This window comes from Protomyctophum parallelum, assembly GCF_964188405.1.
Source record: "Protomyctophum parallelum genome assembly, chromosome: 11".
In the NCBI taxonomy this organism is placed as follows: Eukaryota; Metazoa; Chordata; class Actinopteri; order Myctophiformes; family Myctophidae; genus Protomyctophum; species Protomyctophum parallelum.
Genome location: NC_139707.1, coordinates 52,552,840 through 52,574,117, shown reverse-complemented (window position 1 = coordinate 52,574,117; position 21,278 = coordinate 52,552,840). Strand labels below are relative to the sequence as shown.

At 43.8% G+C, this 21,278-nt stretch overlaps 1 protein-coding gene across 1 annotated transcript; it reads right to left on the bottom strand.

Moving 5' to 3' along the window:
* Nucleotides 1-1,518: 1,518 nt before the first annotated feature.
* Nucleotides 1,519-9,203, bottom strand: LOC310867096 (uncharacterized protein; the record flags this gene model as incomplete). The annotated part of the gene is made up of 4 exons (XM_083776895.1): nt 1,519-3,551; nt 4,271-4,933; nt 7,563-7,748; nt 8,825-9,203. 4 exons carry the CDS (start codon nt 9,201-9,203, stop codon nt 1,543-1,545), a joined length of 3,237 nt encoding a protein of 1,078 aa, XP_083633021.1. The 3' UTR covers nt 1,519-1,542.
* Nucleotides 9,204-21,278: the final 12,075 nt, after the last annotated feature.

Below are 21,278 nucleotides of genomic sequence, written 5' to 3'. Positions count from 1 at the left end.
TCAGTCGTTCTTCGATTTTTCAAAAATAGGAGACCTTCCAGCTCGTAGCGCGCCACTCGGTGGCGCGCTATGAGCTTGTAGATCTGCTATTTTTCAATAGCTAAAGCATAACATGATGCTAACACCAAAATGGGTTCCCGTTCAGAATGGGTTAAATGAGTCCTTAGCCAGGGGTGAGTTCATAGTTAGGCTAATGGGCTTATTGTTACGTTTAAACATAATGTTGGCGAGATTAAAGTTGGGTTTAGATAGAGTTTGACTGAGGTTAGGGTTAGACATAGTTCTACTGAGATCAGTCTCCTGTTTGTTCTCAGTCTATGTGCAAAAATAGAAAGGAGAAGCGTAATATATGTACTGCATTATGCCCCATCTTCTACGCTGAATAAAAAAATAAACTATCCATAGTTTTTTTTTTCTCCTGTGTGTGACAGACGGTGTCTTCAGCTAATTGAAACTCTTGCCACAATGTTCACAGTGGAAAGGTTTTTCTTCATTGTGTGTGTGTGTGTGTGTGTGTGTGTTTCTTCAGGTGAGTGTTGGGTTAGTGAGGGTGTGACAGGTGTCTTAAGGCCTATTCATAGTCTGGATTTTCGGTGGTGAGGTGACCACCGCTCCGGTGGTGAGCTGACCACCGGAGCTGAAATAACGTTGAGCGGTGGTGAGTAAAAACAGAGAGAAGGGCTGGAGCGGTGGCGGTGGTTTGCTCTTCACCGCGGCTTGTGACGTCATGTTGTAGTTCGGTGGTCACCCCACCACCGAAAATCCAGACTATGTATGAGCCTTTAGGGTGAGTGTTGGGTTAGGGTTAGTGAGGGTGTGACAGGTGTCTTAGGGTGAGTGTTGGGTTAGTGAGGGTGTGACAGGTGTCTTAGGGTTAGGTTAGTGTTGGGTTAGGGTTAAGAGGGTGTGACAGGTGTCTTAGGGTGAGTGTTGGGTTAGGGTTAAGAGGGTGTGACAGGTGTCTCCAGGTGAGTGTTGGGTTAGGGTTAGTGAGGGTGTGACAGGTGTCTCCAGGTGAATGTTGGGTTAGTGAGGGTGTGACAGGTGTCTTAGGGTGAGTGTTGGGTTAATGAGGGTGTGACAGGTGTCTTAGGGTGAGTGTTGGGTTAGTGTTAAGAAGGTGTGACAGGTGTCTTAGGGTTAGGTTCGTGTTGGGTTAGGGTTAAGAGGGTGTGACAGGTGTCTCCAGGTGAGTGTTGGGTTAGGGTTAAGAGGGTGTGACAGGTGTCTCCAGGTGAGTGTTGGGTTAGTGAGGGTGTGACAGGTGTCTCCAGGTGAGTGTTGGGTTAGGGTTAGTGTGTGACAGGTGTCTTAGGGTGAGTGTTGGGTTAGGGTTAAGAGGGTGTGACAGGTGTCTTAGGGTGAGTGTTGGGTTAGGGTTAAAGAGGGTGACAGACTAGATGGTGAGTGTTGGGTTAGGGTTAAGAAGGTGTGACAGGTGTCTCCAGGTGAGTGTTGGGTTAGGGTTAAGAGGGTGTGACAGGTGTCTTAGGGTTAGGTTAGTGTTGGGTTAGGGTTAAGAGGGTGTGATAGACTAGATGATCACAGTGGAAATGTCTTTTCTCCCGTGTGGACGAGCTGGTGGACCTTCAGATCATATGACCGAAGGAAACTCTTATCACAAATTGCGCATTTGAAAGGTTTTTCTCCGTTATGGATCAACTCGTGTCTCGTCAGGTTATCTTGCCGATCAAAACTCTTGTCACAGTGCGAACAACGGAAGGGTTTTTCTCCAGTGTGGATAAGCCGGTGTCTCTTCAGTTGACCCGGCCGATTGAAGCTCTTGCCACACAGTTGACAGTGGAAAGGTTTCTCTCCGATGTGGATCAGCTGGTGTCTATTGAGGTCAGTTGTCCCTTTGAAGCTCTTGTCACACTGTGAGCAGGGGAAAGGCTTTTCCTCAGTGTGGACACGCCGGTGTGCCTGAAGCTTAGATGCTTTAATGAAACTCTTGCCACAATGCTCGCATTGAAAAGGTTTTTCTTCACTGTGGACGAGCTGGTGTGTCCTGAGACCACTTGAATTAATGAAACTCTCGCCACAATGTTCGCATTGGAAAGGTTTCTCTCCGGTGTGGACAAGCTGGTGTTCCTTCAGTTGACCCGGCCGGCTGAAGCTCTTGCCACACAGGTCACAATGGAAAGGTTTCTCTCCGGTGTGGGTGAGTTGGTGAGTCTTCAGATCCGTTAGGCCTTTGAAACTCTTGCCACAGTGTTCGCATTGAAAGGGTTTCTCCTCGGTGTGGACGAGCTTGTGTGTCCTCAGATTACCCGAGGTGGTGAAGCTCTTGCCACAATGTTCACAACTATAAGGTTTTTCTCCAGTATGGATACGATGGTGTGTTTTCAGTTGGGTCGGCCCGGCGAAACTCTTGTCACAGAATTTACAATGATAAGGTTTCTCTCCCGTGTGGACGCGCTGGTGTGCAGTCAGCCTAGATGAAGTGTTGAAACTCTTGTCACACAGGTTACAACTATAGGGTTTTTCTCCCGTGTGGAGACGCTTGTGTTCCTTCAACTGACCTGAGCGAAGGAAACTCTTGTCACAATATTCACAGTGGAAAGGTTTTTCTCCAGTGTGGACGAGCATGTGTGTCTTCAGTTGATCTGACCGAAGGAAACTCTGGTCACACAGTTGACAGTGGAAAGGTTTCTCTCCTGTGTGGACACGCTGGTGTTCCTTCAGCCTAGATGACGTAATGAAACTCTTGCCACACAGTTCACAACTATAGGGTTTTTCTCCAGTGTGGATAAGCTGGTGTGTCTTCAACTGACTGGAGCGAAGGAAACTCTTGTCACACAGTGTACAACTGAAAGGTTTTTCTCCAGTGTGGACAAGCATGTGTGTCTTCAGTTGATCTGACCGAATGAAGCTCTCCTCACACAGTGTACAACTGAATGGTTTTTCTCCAGTGTGGACAAGCATGTGTGTCTTTAGGTGATGTAACCGGATGAAACTCTTGTCACACAGTTTACAACTGAAAGGTTTTTCTCCAGTGTGGACAAGCATGTGTGTCTTCAGGTGAGCGGGCCGATTGAAACCCTTGTTACACAGTTGACAGCAGAAGGGTTTTTCTCCAGAGTGGACAACTCCACTCGTCTCCCCGATGTCAGATTCAGAACAGTGTGAAGAGAGCAGCCGCTCATCACTAGTGGATTGTTGTGATGCAACCCAGCAGTTTATATAAGCTTGTGTTTTCATGTGTTCAGCTGAGGTGCTGGCTAGAGGCTCTGTGTCTCTGGGTTCATCATCTTCACTAGTCCACGTTGACCCTTCAACCTCCACTGTTGTTACTAGTAGCTCCTCCTGTTCCTCTTTAATCTGTGGATGAGGCTCTGGTTCCTCCTTGACCAGACTGAAGGTCCTCTCCTGAGGTCGTGGTTCCTCCTGGGTTAGGGTCTCATCCTGGACCAGACTAGAGGTCCTCTCCTGATGCTGTTCCTCTTTAATCTGTGGAGGAGACTCTGGTTCCTCCTTGACCAGACTGGAGCTCGTCTCCTGAGGTTGTTCAGGGGAAAACTCCTCTTCACCCACGGAGTGGTGCAGGAAGTCTAGAAAAAACGACACAATGAGAGAAAAATAAGTGCATATTGAGACAATGCAACGACATGCAGCTGTGTGTGAGCTAATGATGCTACGAGGCTAGCGACATGCAGCTGTGTGTGAGCTAATGATGCTACGAGGCTAGCGACATGCAGCTGTGTGTGAGCTAATGATGCTACGAGGCTAGCGACATGCAGCTGTGTGTGAGTGTAATGATGCTATGAGGCTAGCGACATGCAGCTGTGTGTGAGTGTAATGATGCTACGAGGCTAACAACAAGCAGCTGTATGTGAGTGTAATGTTGCTAGGAGGCTAGCGACATGCAGCTGTGTGTGAGCTAATGATGCTACGAGGCTAGCGACATGCAGCTGTGTGTGAGCTAATGATGCTACGAGGCTAGCGACATGCAGCTGTGTGTGAGCTAATGATGCTAGGAGGCTAGCGACATGCAGCTGTGTGTGAGTGTAATGATGCTACGAGCTAGCGACATGCAGCTGTGTGTGAGTGTAATGATGCTATGAGGCTAACAACAAGCAGCTGTATGTGAGTGTAATGACGCTACGAGGCTAGCGACATGCAGCTGTGTGTGAGCTAATGATGCTACGAGGCTAGCGACATGCAGCTGTGTGTGAGTGTAATGATGCTAGGAGGCTAGCGACATGCAGCTGTGTGTGAGCTAATGATGCTACGAGGCTAACGACAAGCAGCTGTGTGTGGTGGAGCTTACCTGGTGGCTTTTCTCCAGTGTGGACACGCTGGTGTCTCTTCAGGTGAGTCGGACCGGCGAAGCTCTTGTCACAGAATTTACAATGATAAGGTTTCTCTCCCGTGTGGACGCGCTGGTGCGCCGTCAGCCTAGATGAAGTGTTGAAACTCTTGTCACACAGTACACAACTATAGGGTTTTTCTCCTGTGTGGAGACGCTGGTGTTCCTTCAACTGACCTGAGCGAAGGAAACTCTTGTCACAATATTCACAGTGGAAAGGTTTTTCTCCGTTGTGGACGAGCATGTGTGTCTTCAGTTGATCTGACCGAAGGAAACTCTGGTCACACAGTTGACAGTGGAAAGGTTTCTCTCCCGTGTGGACACGCTGGTGTTCCTTCAGCCTAGATGACGTAATGAAACTCTTGCCACACAGTTCACAACTATAGGGTTTTTCTCCAGTGTGGATAAGCTGGTGTGTCTTCAACTGACTGGAGCGAAGGAAACTCTTGTCACACAGTGTACAACTGAAAGGTTTTTCTCCAGCGTGGACAAGCATGTGTGTCTTCAGTTGATCTGACCGAATGAAGCTCTCCTCACACAGTTGACAGTGGAAAGGATTGGAGCTCCTCTCCAGATGCTGTTCAGGGGAAAATTCTTCTTCATCCACAGAGAGGTGCAGGAAGTCTAGAAGAAAAAACACAATGAGAAAACAATAAATACATATAGAGACAATGCAACACGTTGTTAGCTTGTAGAACCACTAAAGATAGAGTGCCGTGATTTTTTTATTTTGTCCAGTTTTTCAGGCCTTTATGAGGTGACAGTACTTCATTAGAGCCCTTGGTGTGGTTGTTATGTCATGCGTTTATGAGGTGACAGTACTTCATTAGAGCCCTTGGTGTGGTTGTTATGTCATGTGTTTATGAGGTGACAGTACTTCATTAGAGCCCTTGGTGTGGTTGTTATGTAATGTGTTTATGAGGTGACAGTACTTCATTAGAGCCCTTGGTGTGGTTGTTATGTCATGTGTTTATGAGGTGACAGTACTTCATTAGACCCCTTGGTGTGGTTGTCATGTCATGTGTTTATGAGGTGACAGTACTTCATTAGAGCCCTTGGTGTGGTTGTTATGTCATGTGTTTATTTGGTGACAGTACTTCATTAGAGCCCTTGGTGTGGTTGTTATGTAATGTGTTTATGAGGTGACAGTACTTCATTAGAGCCCTTGGTGTGGTTGTTATGTAATGTGTCTATGAGGTGACAGTACTTCATTAGAGCCCTTGGTGTGGTTGTTATGTCATGTGTTTATGAGGTGACAGTACTTAATTAGAGCCCTTGGTGTGGTTGTTATGTCATGTGTTTATGAGGTGACAGAGCATGTGAGCGGAGCGGAGCGGCCGATAATTCCGCTCTTCGCTCTCGACGGCTTTTGTTACGCTCGCTCCGCGCTCACGTTCATCTCCCCCCACGCCGCTCCCCGCTCGCTCAGCGCTCACCTTCATTTACGCATGGAGCGCTCCCCACTCCGTGCTCGCTCCGAGGCTACACTCAGATGCCCGCTCCGCTCAGCACAGATGCCCGCTCCGCTCAGCAGAAAGAAATGACGGGGGGAAAATAAAATGCTGTTTTCCTGAAATTGGCTAATTAAACCTGAAGGCCTTCGTTTCAGACCGCATGTTGCAGCAACATGCGGTCTTTTTTGGAGCATGATGTAAATTAGCTTGATTTCGTCATTTAAAATATCATAGAATAATTAAAACAGACCCAGTTCAAATGTATCAACCGAAGTATGGCATTTGTTTTAATGTACCACTGCGAGCACCATGCCGCAAGTTTGTAGGCTACCCATCGTCATGTGTCCAAATCCAAAAGAACAGATATGTAAACTGTCGACACGCAATGTCTGTCTATTCTCATGGACAGTCCGTGAAGCAGATTACGGGTATGGGCTTGAGAGCAGGCTCGGCGCCAGGATGAAAAACTGAGGGGGCAATTGAGATTTTGAGGGGGCAGAAAAGGCAAAGAGGTTGATTTAAGGGCGCAAATATCCCCCCCATTTGCCCCCCCGTGGTGCCGAGCCTGCTTGAGAGGCAATGATGCAAACTGCTAGCCAAGCTTGCACAGCGCCGTGCCGTGTGCACTGAGCGGCTCGGAGCGGAGGACAGTTCTCGCTCCGAGCGGCTCGGAGCGGAGGACAGTTCTCGCTCCGGAAGTCAATCTGACACATTTAAAAACCCGCTCCGCGCTCACGTCAAAATCCCCTCGCTCCGCTCCTCGCTCGCTCCGCGCTCCGCTCCGCGCTCCGCTCACATGCTCTGTGAGGTGACAGTACTTCATTAGAGCCTTTGGTGTGGTTGTTATGTCATGTGTTTATGAGGTGACATTACTTCATTAGAGCCCTTGGTGTGGTTGTTATGTCATGTGTTTATGAGGTAACAGTACTTCATTAGAGCCCTTGGTGTGGTTGTTATTAAACCTTGACAGTCAAACGTGCCAATGAAAAAACTGTGATATAGTGACATCACAATATCATCCCCTCCCCTAAGCCTTTATCATACAACAACAGCTGTGGGTGTGGCTTCAGTTCAGGTGGATCACCACCCACCAGGCAAACCAGGAATACTTAACCGTTTGACCGCAACGAGGCTAACAACATGCAGCTGTGTGTGAGCTAATGATGCTAAGAGGCTAACGACATGCAGCTGTGTGTGAGCTAATGATGCTACGAGGCTAACGACATGCAGCTGTGTGAGCTAATGATGCTAAGAGGCTAACGACATGCAGCTGTGTGAGCTAATGATTCTAAGAGGCTAACGACATGCAGCTGTGTGTGAGCTAATGATGCTAGAAGGCTAACTACATGCAGCTGTGTGTGAGCTAATGATGCTAGGAGGCTAACGACATGCAGCTGTGTGAGCTAATGATGCTAGGAGGCTAATGACATGCAGCTGTGTGAGCTAATGATTCTAAGAGGCTAACGACATGCAGCTGTGTGTGAGCTAATGATGCTAGGAGGCTAACGACATGCAGCTGTGTGTGAGCTAATGATGCTAGGAGGCTAACGACATGCAGCTGTGTGAGATAATGATGCTAGGAGGCTAACGACATGCAGCTGTGTGTGAGTGTAATGATGCTAGGAGGCTAGCGACATGCAGCTGTGTGTGAGCTAATGATGCTAAGAGGCTGTGACATGCAGCTGTGTGTGAACTAATGATGCTAAGAGGCTGTGACATGCAGCTGTGTGTGAGTGTAATGATGCTACGAGGCTAGCGACATGCAGCTGTGTGTGAGCGTGCCGCCTTGGGGTGCCTACCTGGTGCGTGGTTAGGGAGGTCCTCGATGGAAGGAGACCCCCGGGAAGACCAAGGACCAGATGGAGGAATCATATTTCCAAAATCTGCCGAGAAAGCCTCGGGATCCCCCGGGAGGAAGTTACGGGAGTTGCTCTGGAGAGGGAAGCCTGGAGCTCTCTGGTGGAGCCGTTGCCCCCGTGACCCGACTACGGATAAGCAGTTGAAGATGGATGGATGGAGTTAGACACAAAAGTACAATTTGACCACAAAACAAATCACACTTGTGTGAAGTGAGGGGCGCTCTTATAATCATACATCATCATCATACATCATCACTTTCGGCCAATCACAATTGGTGTCTTCAATGTTCTCCCCTCACTTTTGTCTTTAGTTCAATGTAATTTTTTTGTTTAGTAAACACATTGACAATGAAGGGAAAATGTATGTCATAATGTGTAATTTTTTAATCAATTAATCAACACGAGTTAGACTTTAATATATCAGCGCCCCTCACATCACACAGGTGTGATTTATTTTATCCTCAATATGTACTTCACACGCACAGACAAAGCTGGGCATAAGAGGGGCTAGCGCCCCTCAAACATGACCTTTAGCCAACGATGCTACAAGGCTTTCAAGTTCAAGTTCTTTATTAGTGTCCTCGGGGGGCCATTTGGTTCACAGCAAGTATAGAGGTTTGAAACATGAAACAGTTGTGACAAATTATATTATTATTATTATCTGCTTTTTCCAATGTGTGTGATTGTATATGTGTGATATGAATACATGTGAAACCCTGTGATATGTGTGTGATTGTATACATGTGATATGAATACATGTGAAACCCTGTGATATGTGCACTTCCAATTCATGTGGGAGGTAATGGGCCCGATCAGCATGACAGTGATTGCTGCCACTTGACAAATAGAGGGTGTGGTGCAGGAAGAAAACAGAGCGGTGTACTAGTGTGAACGGGTTTGGACGGAGGAGATCTCAGAGGCGCCAGCTGGGTGTGAGTGTAATGATGCTAGGAGGCTAGCGACATACAGCTGGGTGTGAACTAATGATGCTACGATGCTAGCGACATGCAGCTGTGTGAGTGTAATGATGCTACGAGGCTAGCGACATGCAGCTGGGTGTGAACTAATGATGCTACGAGGCTAGCGACATGCAGCTGGGTGTGAGTGTAATGATGCTACGAGGCTAGCGACATGCAGCTGGGTGTGAGTGTAATGATGCTAGGAGGCTAGCGACATGCAGCTGGGTGTGAACGTGAGCTGACCTGCGGGCAGGTAGGAGGTGCCGTTGTACACTGTGGGGGGGCAGCCCTGAGGCCAGGCGGAGTTGTAGCGTAGCGTAGCCTGAGCGGCGCCCGCTGAGGCCTCCAGTCCAGGGTTGGGACCCAGGCCCGGACCGCCCCTCGGGCCCAGGGCTGGACCAGTCCCCGGGCCCAGGGCTGGACCGGTCCCCGGGCCCAGGGCTGGACCGGTCCCCGGGCCCGGCGACTCCTGGCAGGGCAGCTCGGGTCCAGAGTGCTTCTGTGCGTGGTGCTGCTGGAGCGCCGGTACGTCGTAGCTGCCCCACGGGTAGCCGCTGGCGGGGGGGCGGCCTCCAGGGGGCGCCATGGCGTGCTGCTCGGGCCACGGGGACGGATAGTCCATGGGCCAGGGAGGGTCCGCGGATTCACCTGGGATTCAATGAATGATTAATGACCATATCACCTGGGATTACATTAATGACCATATCACCTGGGATTAAATTAATGATTAATGACCATATCACCTGAGATTAAATTAATGATTAATAACCATATCACCTGGGATTAAATTAATGATTAATGACCATATCACCTGGGATTAAATTAATGATTAATGACCATATCACCTGGGATTAAATTAATGATTAATGACCATATCACCTGGGATTAAATTAATGATTAATGACCATATCACCCGAGATTAAATGAATGCTTAATAACCATATCACCTGAGATTAAATTAATGATTAATGACCATATCACCTGAGATTAAATTAATGCTTAATAACCATATCACCTGAGATTAAATGAATGATTAATGATGGCTGAAACGTTTGGGCTAAGGATAACAATGTTTCCATTATGGTCTTATAATTATAATTATCCTATATATTATATTATATCATTGTCATCAACATTATCCTATATTATTACACTGCTTGGTTGAATGCTTGATTCCGATTGGTCAATAGCTGAATTCAGTGGTCTTATTACTTATTACTGTATAATGACCGCTCCGCTCTATAACGGACCGCTCTATAACAGACCGCGACCGCTCTATAACAGACTGCTCTATAACAGACTGCTCTATAACAGACCGCTCTATAACAGACCGCTCCGCTCTATAACAGACCGCTCTATAACAGACCACTCTATAACAGACCGCTCCATAACAGACCGCTCTATAACAGACCACTCTATAACAGACCGCTCCGCTCTATAACAGACCGCGACCGCTCTATAACAGACCACTCTATAACAGACCACTCTATAACAGACCGCTCCATAACAGACCGCTCCGCTCTATAACAGACCGATGGCTAATCAAACCCTCGGAGCACCAGCTGCGCCCCGCTTGATTTACTGCTGTTTCCAACATGACAGCAATGTAAACACACACAATGTCATTTACAGCTAAACATTACAACATGACAGCCATGTAAACACACACAATGTCATTTACAGCTAAACATTCCTCTGAAAAATGTTTTTGAAAACATTTGAGCGAGAATACATTAGATGAAGCAGTAACCCGAAATGGATTCTATTTGATCAACTCACTTCCTTAGGCAGACGCCGGCCAGCACACATACTTATGGAATACTTTCATTACCAAGCAAGGAAATACGAGTTGTTCTGTTGTGTTTTGGGTCAATTTATTAATTTATGTATTAAAGGGTGAGACCACCTACAATGACCAGCTAGCCAGACATTATCCGTTACATAAAGGAGGTGAATTATCTCCCTACAACGACCAGCTAGCCAGACATTATCCCTTACATAAAGGAGGTGAATTATCTCCCTACAACGACCACCTAGCCAGACATTATCCCTTACATAAAGGAGGTGAATTATCTCCCTACAACGACCAGCTAGCCAGACATTATCCCTTACATAAAGGAGGTGAATTATCTCCCTACAACGACCACCTAGCCAGACATTATCCCTTACATAAAGGAGGTGAATTATCTCCCTACAACGACCAGCTAGCCAGACATTATCCCTTACATAAAGGAGGTGAATTATCTCCCTACAACGACCACCTAGCCAGACATTGTCCCTTACATAAAGGAGGTGAATTATCTCCCTACAACGACCAGCTAGCCAGACATTATCCCTTACATAAAGGAGGTGAATTATCTCCCTACAACGACCACCTAGCCAGACATTATCCCTTACATAAAGGAGGTGAATTATCTCCCTACAACGACCACCTAGCCAGACATTATCCCTTACATAAAGGAGGTGAATTATCTCCCTACAACGACCACCTAGCCAGACATTATCCCTTACATAAAGGAGGTGAATTATCTCCCTACAACGACCACCTAGCCAGACATTATTCCTTACATAAAGGAGGTGAATTATCTCCCTACAACGAACAGCTAACCAGACATTATATCTTACATAAAGGAGGTGAATTATCTCCCTACAACGACCAGCTAGCCAGACATTATCCCTTACATAATCTCGAGATATTATCGTTTCATCAACATTATCTGTAGTGACAGTACGTACTGAGGTCTTCTGGTTCCTCCTTAATAGAAACGTCTCTGGAAGAGTCTGGAGAGTTCATCTGCAGTCTGGACTCTGGCTCTGAAATGAAGGAACTAAATGTATTTATTGGGTTAATTGCAAATTGCATCCCCAAGCTACAACTTATGTTCACAACTCCACAAGTAAAGGATGAATGATCCTCACTCCCTAAAATCCCAAACTGAATGTCAGATTGTCAGTTGTTTAGTTCAGATGTATCAAAGTCCAAGATGATGGGAAGAGAGCCTTTGGTCAACAAGAAGAAATACAGTCCCAGATGTATTAGTGTGTCAGTGTGAAATACTGACCAGTTTATTACAGTGTGTCTGTAATATAATGAAATACCCATTCTACATACTGTGAAATATAATGAAATGTACCCATTCTACATACTGTGAAATATAATGAAATGTACCCATTCTGCATACTGTGAAATATAATGAAATGTACCCATTCTACATACTGTGAAATATAATGAAATGTACCCATTCTACACACTGTGAAATATAATGAAATGTACCCATTCTACATACTGTGAAATATAATGAAATGTACCCATTCTACACACTGTGAAATATAATGAAATGTACCTATTCTACATGCTGTGAAATATAATGAAATGTACCCATTCTACATGCTGTGAAATATAATGACATTTACGATTTTCAATCAATCAATCACACCTCCATATATCACGTGTAATTGTGTCTCTTGTTCCACACAGTTGAAGGTTGTGGAAATTATATGCTGTGTGCCAGGTGTGCCATCATTAGAGCTATGGACCAGAGCTGGCTGCCTACTACTAATAATAATGAAAACATTGTTTTATTTTGTCAGGTTCACTAATAATACTGGAATGCCTCATTTTCTTTCAGGACAATATATAAACAAAGCATGACACACTGTTACATTCTTATTGTATATTGGTTGATTGATTGATTGATTGATTGATTGATTGAAACAGTTTGCAGAATTCTAGTACATTTCAAGCACAACTCAATACAAAGACTGTTAACTGTGAGTAGTGGACGACACCATAAAGCATTACAAGTCAATCAAAGAACAAGATTCCTTTACAGGATCTCCTCACTGGTCAACAAAAACACCTTGAAGACCTTAACAGGAGCCCTCGTACAAGGTTTCTTTGACTATGCATCCACCTCAAAGGTCCTTAAAACTAGGCTCCAGACTTCCCAAAACAAACTGGTCAGGCTCCTACTTGGCCTCACCCCCCGAACCCACCTCACCCCTGCCCACTTTGACAGGCTGGGATGGCTTAGGGTCGACGACAGAGTACAGCATCTTGCAATGGGTCCGGTCCACAAGATTCGATACACCACCAAGATACCCATGTACTTGTCCAAATACTTCCTTAATGTAAACGAAGTCCACAACCACAACACCAGAGGGAGTGCAACAAACCATGTACAACCCAGATTCGGCACAAACAAGGGACTAAATAATTTTCACTCCTAGTCCTATGTAGGGATGGGTATCGTTAGGATTTTTTCGAGTCCGGTACCGATTCCGGTTCTGCTTATCGATTCCGGTTCTTAACGGTTCCCTATTTCGGTTCCAAAATGATATAAAAGAGGTCAAATGTTTAACAAAAAAGCTCAATGTCAATTTAAGACATGTAATGAATAAATAGTGTAACATCCTCTTCCTCCTCATTCAGTTGAGCCTTTTGTGGATAATATAGTAAAAAAATAAATGGTATAAACTTAAGGTCAATTGTTTTTCACAAAGCTTTTATTTCTAAGACTTTGATTTAAGACAGATGAATAGAGTATAGACCAACATCCTTTCCTTTACAGTTGAGCCATTTGTGGATACTACAGTTACCTCTTACTACTACTGACAATGACAACAAATATGCCTGAGAGACTACACAACATAAACATCACTGCAACACATCACTGCAACACAAAGTCAGAAATCTAGTAAAAAAATAAAAAGATAGTCTCATGTAGTTTCATGTGGTGCACAGTCTGCATGGCATGTCAGAGCAGAGTGTATACTGTATACTAAAGACATGTATAATGGATAGTATAACATCTTCTCCTTTATTGAGCCATTTGTGGATAATATAGTGATTCTTTTAAATGTATCTATATAATATCGATTCTGTATTTACCCAGGGCAATAGTGTCTTAGGCTACTTCTCTTCTTACCAATAACAACTAAAAGCATGTCTGAGATCTGAGAGCAACACACACACGATTGACTGTGTAAATTAGCATCGCTAATGAAGGGGAGGGGGCAGCGCATCAATGGGGGATCATTGAAAACAAAGGTGGCTTGCATGCTGTGGTTTACTAACAGAAATGTCCATGCACATGGGCTGCCCAAAGTAGGCAATCTTTTGTTGTTTTTTCGCCACCTCTCGAAGTTAGACTGGGTATCTGGACCCTACGCCGTGATCACACACACACACACACACACACACACACACACACACACACACTCACAGCCACACACACACGGGTGCGCACTCGAAGTGAGTGCACCAACGCTTTCTCTCCTTGTCTCATGTTGATTCAATGCTGTGCAGCCAGCGTGCTGCGCACGTATGCAGTGAAGACTCAGACAAGGCACAAGATTCCTGTCCCCTCTTAAAAGTTTCCTCCCATAAACTTCACTTGAAAATTACGTTTAAGAAACTTTAATAATGATGTTGCCTCAGTGCCAGGCACAGCACGTGTCACTGTCTCTAGACTCCTCGACAACTAACTCCATTGCCTCTGCAAGCCACAAGCCCACAACTCGTCGCTAATGCAACGCAATGTAGGCTTGTAGATCAGCTCTGTTCCCTGTGCATCTATTAACCCATTCTGACCTGAGATCAGATTCATACGAGGTTTCCACTGGGACACACACTGGTCTGATTAACCCATTCTGACCTGAGATCAGATTCTAAAAATGTCAGTCGTTCTTCGATTTTTCAAAAATAGCATATATAGCAAATAGCTATGAGCTTGTAGATCTGCTATTTTTCAATAGCTAAAGCATAACATGATGCCGACACCAAAATGGGTGCCCGGTCAGAATGGGTTAAGGGAAGAAAATAAATAAATATCGTGTGACTGCGTGTCTGTGGGAACCGATAGAGAGAACCGAAAGTGAATTATTGTAATGGTACCCGGTACCCAGGCACGTTCGGTTCGGTACATACTTGGTCCCGAGATTCGGGACCCACCCCTAGTCCTATGCCACCAAAATGTGGAACGCCATACCAACAGTCATTAAGACATGTGAATCCCTTGACTCCTTCAAAACCGCTCTCAAAGGGCACCTACGGACGGCTGCAATTCAAAACTAGACCCCGTAAAATCTGAATCCCCCCCCCCAACGACCCCCCCCCCCTTTTCCTCTCACTGTATATGTTTCCTTTTTGATTGATTGATTGAAATATTTATTAACAGTTTGCAGAATTACAGTACATTTCAAGCAAAAACTCAATACAAACTTAAAGACTGTTAACTGTGAGTGGACAACCCAATTAAGCATTATACTGGTTTACAACAGGGTCCACCTTGTTCAATTCATCAAAACATTTAGAGACGTACAAATAGACACTTCTATATAGTTAAAGAACAGAACAGGAATTCATCATAAAGGAAGCAAAAATGGAAAAGATACATATACAGTGAGGGGAAAAGGGGGGGGGGATTCAGATTTTACAGGGGCCAGTTTCGAATTGCAGCCGTCCGCAGGGGCCCTTTGAGAGCGGTTTTGAAGGAGTCAAGGGATTAACATGTCTTAATGACTGTTGGTAGGGCGTTCCACATTTTGGTGGCATAGGAGCGAAAATAATTTAGTCCCTTGTTTGTGCCGAATCTGGGTTGTACATTGTTTGTTGCACTCGCTCTGGTGTTGTGGGTGTGGACTTTGTTTATATTAAGGAAGTATTTAGACAGGTACATGGGAATCTTAGTGAAGTATTTAGACAGGTACATGGGTATCTTAGTAGGGGTGTCCAACCGATAACCGTTAGCCATTAGCCGTTTATTAAAATGGTTACCGACAACACTAACGGCTAATGGTTTACCGATAAAAAAATATATCTTTTATTTTGAAGCGCCGAGAGCGGGCACCGCGGCCAAAGCACCAAGCCCCTCTTTCCACCTTTACTGTCAGTGCAACCACGCATGTGCCGTGACTTACATCCCCCAAAACAAAAACACCAGAACAACTGCATGTAGTGGACTGTGGAAGCAGGAGGGAAAAAGAAAAAAAGACGAACACACACACAGAATTGCGCGCCCGCAGATCTGCTCTTCATGCAACGAACGTTGGTTCCTTAAACGGCAGATCGCGTTGTGGATCTGTCGTTTTATGGATCATAGAACGAACGTACCGGTATGCCGTTAGCTTGTTGCTAACGGCATACTCGTTCTCTCTCAGACGTTCTCTCGCTCGCTCGCGCGCGTTAGAGAGACGCTCTCTAACACGTCTCTCTCTCTAATCCTTCCCGACCGGTCCGCGATACATGTGTGCGTATAGAAGACTGTAGCCTACGCAGTGCGCACTAGTGCACTGATTGACAGCAGGCCGCGTGTAAACGGTGTATTTGTCTATTTTGAATGCGCAAAATAGCGCTTTTTTTTTCTTAACGGATAACGGTTAATTAGCCGGCAAGTCCTGGCGGTAACCGGTTAATACAATCTTTCCTTTTGGACACCCCTATATCTTAGTGAAGTATTTACAGGTACATGGGTATCTTGGTGGTGTATCGAATCTTGTGGACCAGACCCATTGCAAGATGCTGTACTCTGTCGTCGACCCTAAGCCTTTCCCTTTTTGCTTCCTTGATGATGAATTCCTGTTCTGTTCTTTAACTATATAGAAGTGTCTATTTGTACGTCTCTAAATGTTTTGATGAATTGAACAAGGTGGACCCTGTTGTAAACAAGTGTAATTCTTAATTGGGTCGTCCACTCACAGTTAACAGTCTTTATATTGAGTTTGTGCTTGAAATGTACTGTAATTCTGCAAACTGTTAATAAATATTTCAATCAATCAATCAAAAACACTTGTTTACCACAGGGTCCACCTTGTTCAATTCATCAAAACATTTAGAGACGTACAAATAGACACTTCTATTTAGCCAAAGAACAGAACAGGAATTCATCATAAAGGAGGTAAAAAGGGAAAAGAAACATATACAGTGAGGGGAAAAACTACCTTCTACTGGTAGAAAACACACATTCTTAGTGTTTATATTATATATTATTATTGTATATATTATATATTCTTATTGTATATAGTATAAACATAAACATACCGTCTTGTTCTGGTAGAAACGCCTCCAGTCCAACGTGTGTACTTACTAGCTCAGCGTTAGCTTAGCTTACTAAACAAACAAACTCCGTATGAAATAAATAAATTCCTCCCGTTTTCACAACGTTATTGTCCGTTATTCTCTTTAGTCACACAGACACAGGTTCGTTCATACCGTTTAAACATAATGAAGAAAGGTTTTCTCCATAGAGGATAAGCTGTTTATTCGAATAACTTCTAACAGACTTTCTGTGAATCTCGTCCACTCTGCTCTGTTTGTTTACCGTTTCCACCCGGACGACAGACAGGGACGGTAGAGGAACTCTGTCCGTCTCTCTCTCTCGTCCGGGTGGAAACACACACACTGTTCTGAGTTCCCGTATCTTATTTTTTTTGTTAAGATTGAGGGCTCAATTCAGTATTTAAGTCCGACGTCATTTACATTTAGTAGTGCTACGTTACGTCCGGGTCCAAGTGGCACCAGCTCCCGTCCACATCTCATTGTAAATTGAATATCTAAACGCGTGAATCTTTTTACAGTGACGTTATTTTTCAGAAAGGAAGCCATTGAGGGTTAAAATGGGTCTTAATGCTTCCAACTCGAGTGGAATTATTAATGTTTTGTACAAGTGTCCATGACAACAAAAATATATGATGTGGAGACAATAAAGACTATTATTATCATTATTATTGAAGGTGGCAACAGTCCATTTGATCGGTAAAATATTTCTGGGGTATATTTAGAATGTGTGCAGGCTTGAGTATGTTGAATCTAGTTTGCATTCTGAGGATTTATTTGACACAATAAAATAAAATGGCGATAGTATTCCATGTGGGGCAGACGGCCTGTCACTGTCAGATTTGGGAGAGCAGCGCAGCTTTGTTGTTGCGAGGAAAGCGGTAAAATTAGACTTTCGTGGTTGTTTTCGTCTCAGATTTAGTCCGACGGAGCGTCACAGTATAACTCGTTGGGACCACAAAAGTAGGACCCGGAAGTATCTCAGGAGGGGGCGCTCACGGCACAGCTAAAATACTGAATTAAGCAGTTCAAATAATATTACTAATCATATTACAGTTTTATGAGCTGGGGGCGTGTCATATTGCAATTTTGGGCATGTTAAGAAGCGCTTTCGACACCCCGTGGATTGCGCAAAACGGCCTTGAATTAGTCATGGGTGTGTTTAAGGAGTGTTTGAGACGTACCCAATCAACATGTCCGTACTATTCTCTTTACCAGTCAGCTGATGTCACAGTCACATACGGAATGCGCACTTTGGGGATCGTGGTATTACATTTCTTCAGGCTGGCACCATAGAAGACATGACATGACTTTGTCACATTTGGGTTAATTATTCCTAGTGCACTGCATGCTGTCACCTTTATGCCTCAAAATAATTTGTTTCTATTGAAAAACACCAGTAAAATAACGTTTATTATATTTTATTTCATTCAAGTCATGATGAAGGAATGAGTTGAATGCTGCTGCTTAATGCTGTGCCTGTGGCCCCGATGGTATATGGTCTTCGCTCTTAGCATTTTATTGAAGAAGACTTGAATCGGGTGTGATACAGCATATGAAAGCAAACTTCCAACGGATTATGGAAATGTTTTTATTTATTTTTAAGGTTGAGAAATGAAAGAATTATGGCCGTTTCTAATCTCAACATTTTACAAAAAAAGACAAAAAGAGGCTGTTGCCATGTCTCATAGAAACAAGTAAATAGGTCTATAAAAATAAGCGCATATAACAGGGGTCTGTAACCTATTTTAAATGAAGTGCCATGTTTTTATTTTCTAGATAGTGAGTCTGCCATATCCAGATTACACACCACATTAAAATAAAAAAACATATTTTGATTGTCCACAAATATAAAGTTCTTCCTTCTTTTTAAATATGTTCTTGCACATTGTTATAATGATCATTATATATCCCCCTGCAGTCAGAGTTCATAGTTTTAATGAATGAATGTGATGCATTGTGAGCTGGTATAGATCTGCTATTTTCAAAAGTAATCTTGGAAAAAAATAATTACATTTTTGGATTAGCGTCCTTTTAGGGCCGATTCATACTCCTATTTTACCGCTGTTTCGGCGCTCTAGTGCCGAAATGATTTCGGCTCGTCAGAAATTTTCAGTAGCACCGAAGAGCCGAATTTAGGACGGTACCCGCCCCCCCGAACCTCAAATGACGTCAAATTGTAGGCTCTACAGCGCCGAACCAACTTGTATTCGGCTCTAAAATAGGAGTATGAATCGGCCCTTAGTTGGGCAAATGCATTCATCTGGGGATCCTTGACATGGGAATGTGCTGTGTGAGGATCACTGGTTTAAACAACATTAGGAGAAAAGCCCAAATAACCACTTCAGACATGGCAACACTCCAGCAGCCTCCCAGAGCCGCTCAAGTGTAAAATCAAACAGTGCTTTTTGCGTTTATGAGGTGGTCAGATCCACGTCTAATCGTTATGCGCTGAGTGTTTTTAGGTCAAGGGGCTTAATAGCAAATTGCGCAAAGCGAAAATAATTAACATATGGACACTCCCACAATGCTAAAATATTCAGGAACGGCGTATGCCATATGTGTGTGCGTTCAACACGGGCCGATATGCCTTTCATTATACGATTGTGCGCAGAGCGAGGGCAATTTATGTATTACCCCATTGTAAAACGGATCTTCAAAATGGCACCCTTAGAATCTAGATCATAAACATACACAGACAGTCTAAAGAACGGTACCTTTTAGTATAACTGTTTATTTAAATGTTGGATCAGATTGACCTAAACCGATTATACTAAAGCTACCCGGACCATAAACACACACATTGACTGTAAAAACAAGAAAAAAATACATTAAAAACTCCAAAAGAATTAATAATGTACCATGAATTTCAACGTGTATAAAATAACGTGTTTTTTTTTTAATGTTGGATTTTTACCTTTAGCACAATGTAAACACAACAGCATTGGTTACATCTTATTGAAGAATAATTATACATGAAAGGTTCAACATAAATGTGAAGTTATATTTTATACTCCATAAAGCATTACACTTGTTTACAAGAGGGCACACTTTGTTCAATTCAAAGGTGTTTTATAAAGAGATGAAACAGACATGCTTATTTTTCAATAAAAAAGCTATTTTAATCCACTCTGTCTCGGAATCTGGCGGCCATCTTGCTTTTCTCTCCATTGTAAATGCGCAAGAGAACCCTGGCCGCTAGGGGCGCGGGCAATATTCTGTTGCGCCGTTTACCGCATTTACAATGGAGGATTCAGAAACAGAGTGGATTAAAATAGCTTTTTTATTGAAAAATAAGCATGTTCCGTGTTTAATCTGAATCCGTACACCTCACAAACAAGTGGGGCAACATTAAAAGCAGCTTAGATTTTGCATTTGTACAAGGTAAGAGTGATTTTGAGGCACAAACGTTCAACTTTCGACGGTAAAGGGGGGGGTTGTGTTTTAGACTCTCGTAGAGAGATTCGTCAGAATCGAAAAAAAACCCTCTACGAGATTCTAAATGTTTGGGCTAGCAGAGCCATATCATTATGATATAATGGAGTTCCTGAACAAGCCTCCCTCCTCGCCTACAAAGTGCTGCTCATCAGCGATGTTGAATGTAAAACCATGATGTAAATAAAAAGCCTTGTGATAGACGGCAGCCGCGGCAGCAGCGTTTATGTAGCCTAATGTATTATAAAATATATACCATCCCGTGGCGCGCCCAGAGCATAGACCCAGAGCCGTGTTGCGCAGGCTTGCGTGAAGGTCTTCTTGTACGTGGGTGACCTGTCTATTTGGCAGCCCGTTATCGCCACCTAGCGACAGTATAGCATAATAGCACATCATATCATAACGTGTGCATTCTCGTGTAAAGGGTAAGAAAAAATGAGAACGCAACGGGACTTTGGCGTGTTATATGGAGATGGTCGCTGTCTAAAAGAGGCCTAAGTGACAACCTAAGGTGTCAACTGTCAGTGAGCTGGCGTGTTGCTGCGCCCCACTGTTGGTCTGGGGTACTGTCCATTGTTTAATGTAGCCTACTGTGTGACCTTCCAGACCTGCAACAGAATGAACAGATCATCCTATAAACAAATTAAACATTTAAATGATTATGAAAAAAATGATTGTAAATCATTAAGTTGATTAATTAACCTGTTATTAATCAACATCTATTTTGGAAATGTCATGCATGTTCCAAATATGGTTATTATCAGAATGTTCTGGGACACTGGGAAATAGTTAAATAAGTTATTTTATTGATAGGATATGTAGTCTAATTATGTATTATTATATCAGGATATGTATTAATGTATTGCATATGAACTGTTGTCCCAAAGACATGCAGTGGAGACAGAGATTATTAATAAAATGGATTAATGCATCCTGTAATCCTGTTTAAATACTGTACCTCCAACTGTAAATACTTTGTTTACACAATGCTGTACCTCCAACTGTAAATACTTTGTTTACACAATGCTGTACTGTACCTCCAACTATATACTTTATGTTTACACAATGCTGTACCTCCGACTGTAAATACTTTGTTTACACAATGCTGTACCTCCAACTGTATATACTTTATGTTTACACAATGCTGTACCTCCAACTGTATATACTTTATGTTTACACAATGCTGTACCTCCAACTGTATATACT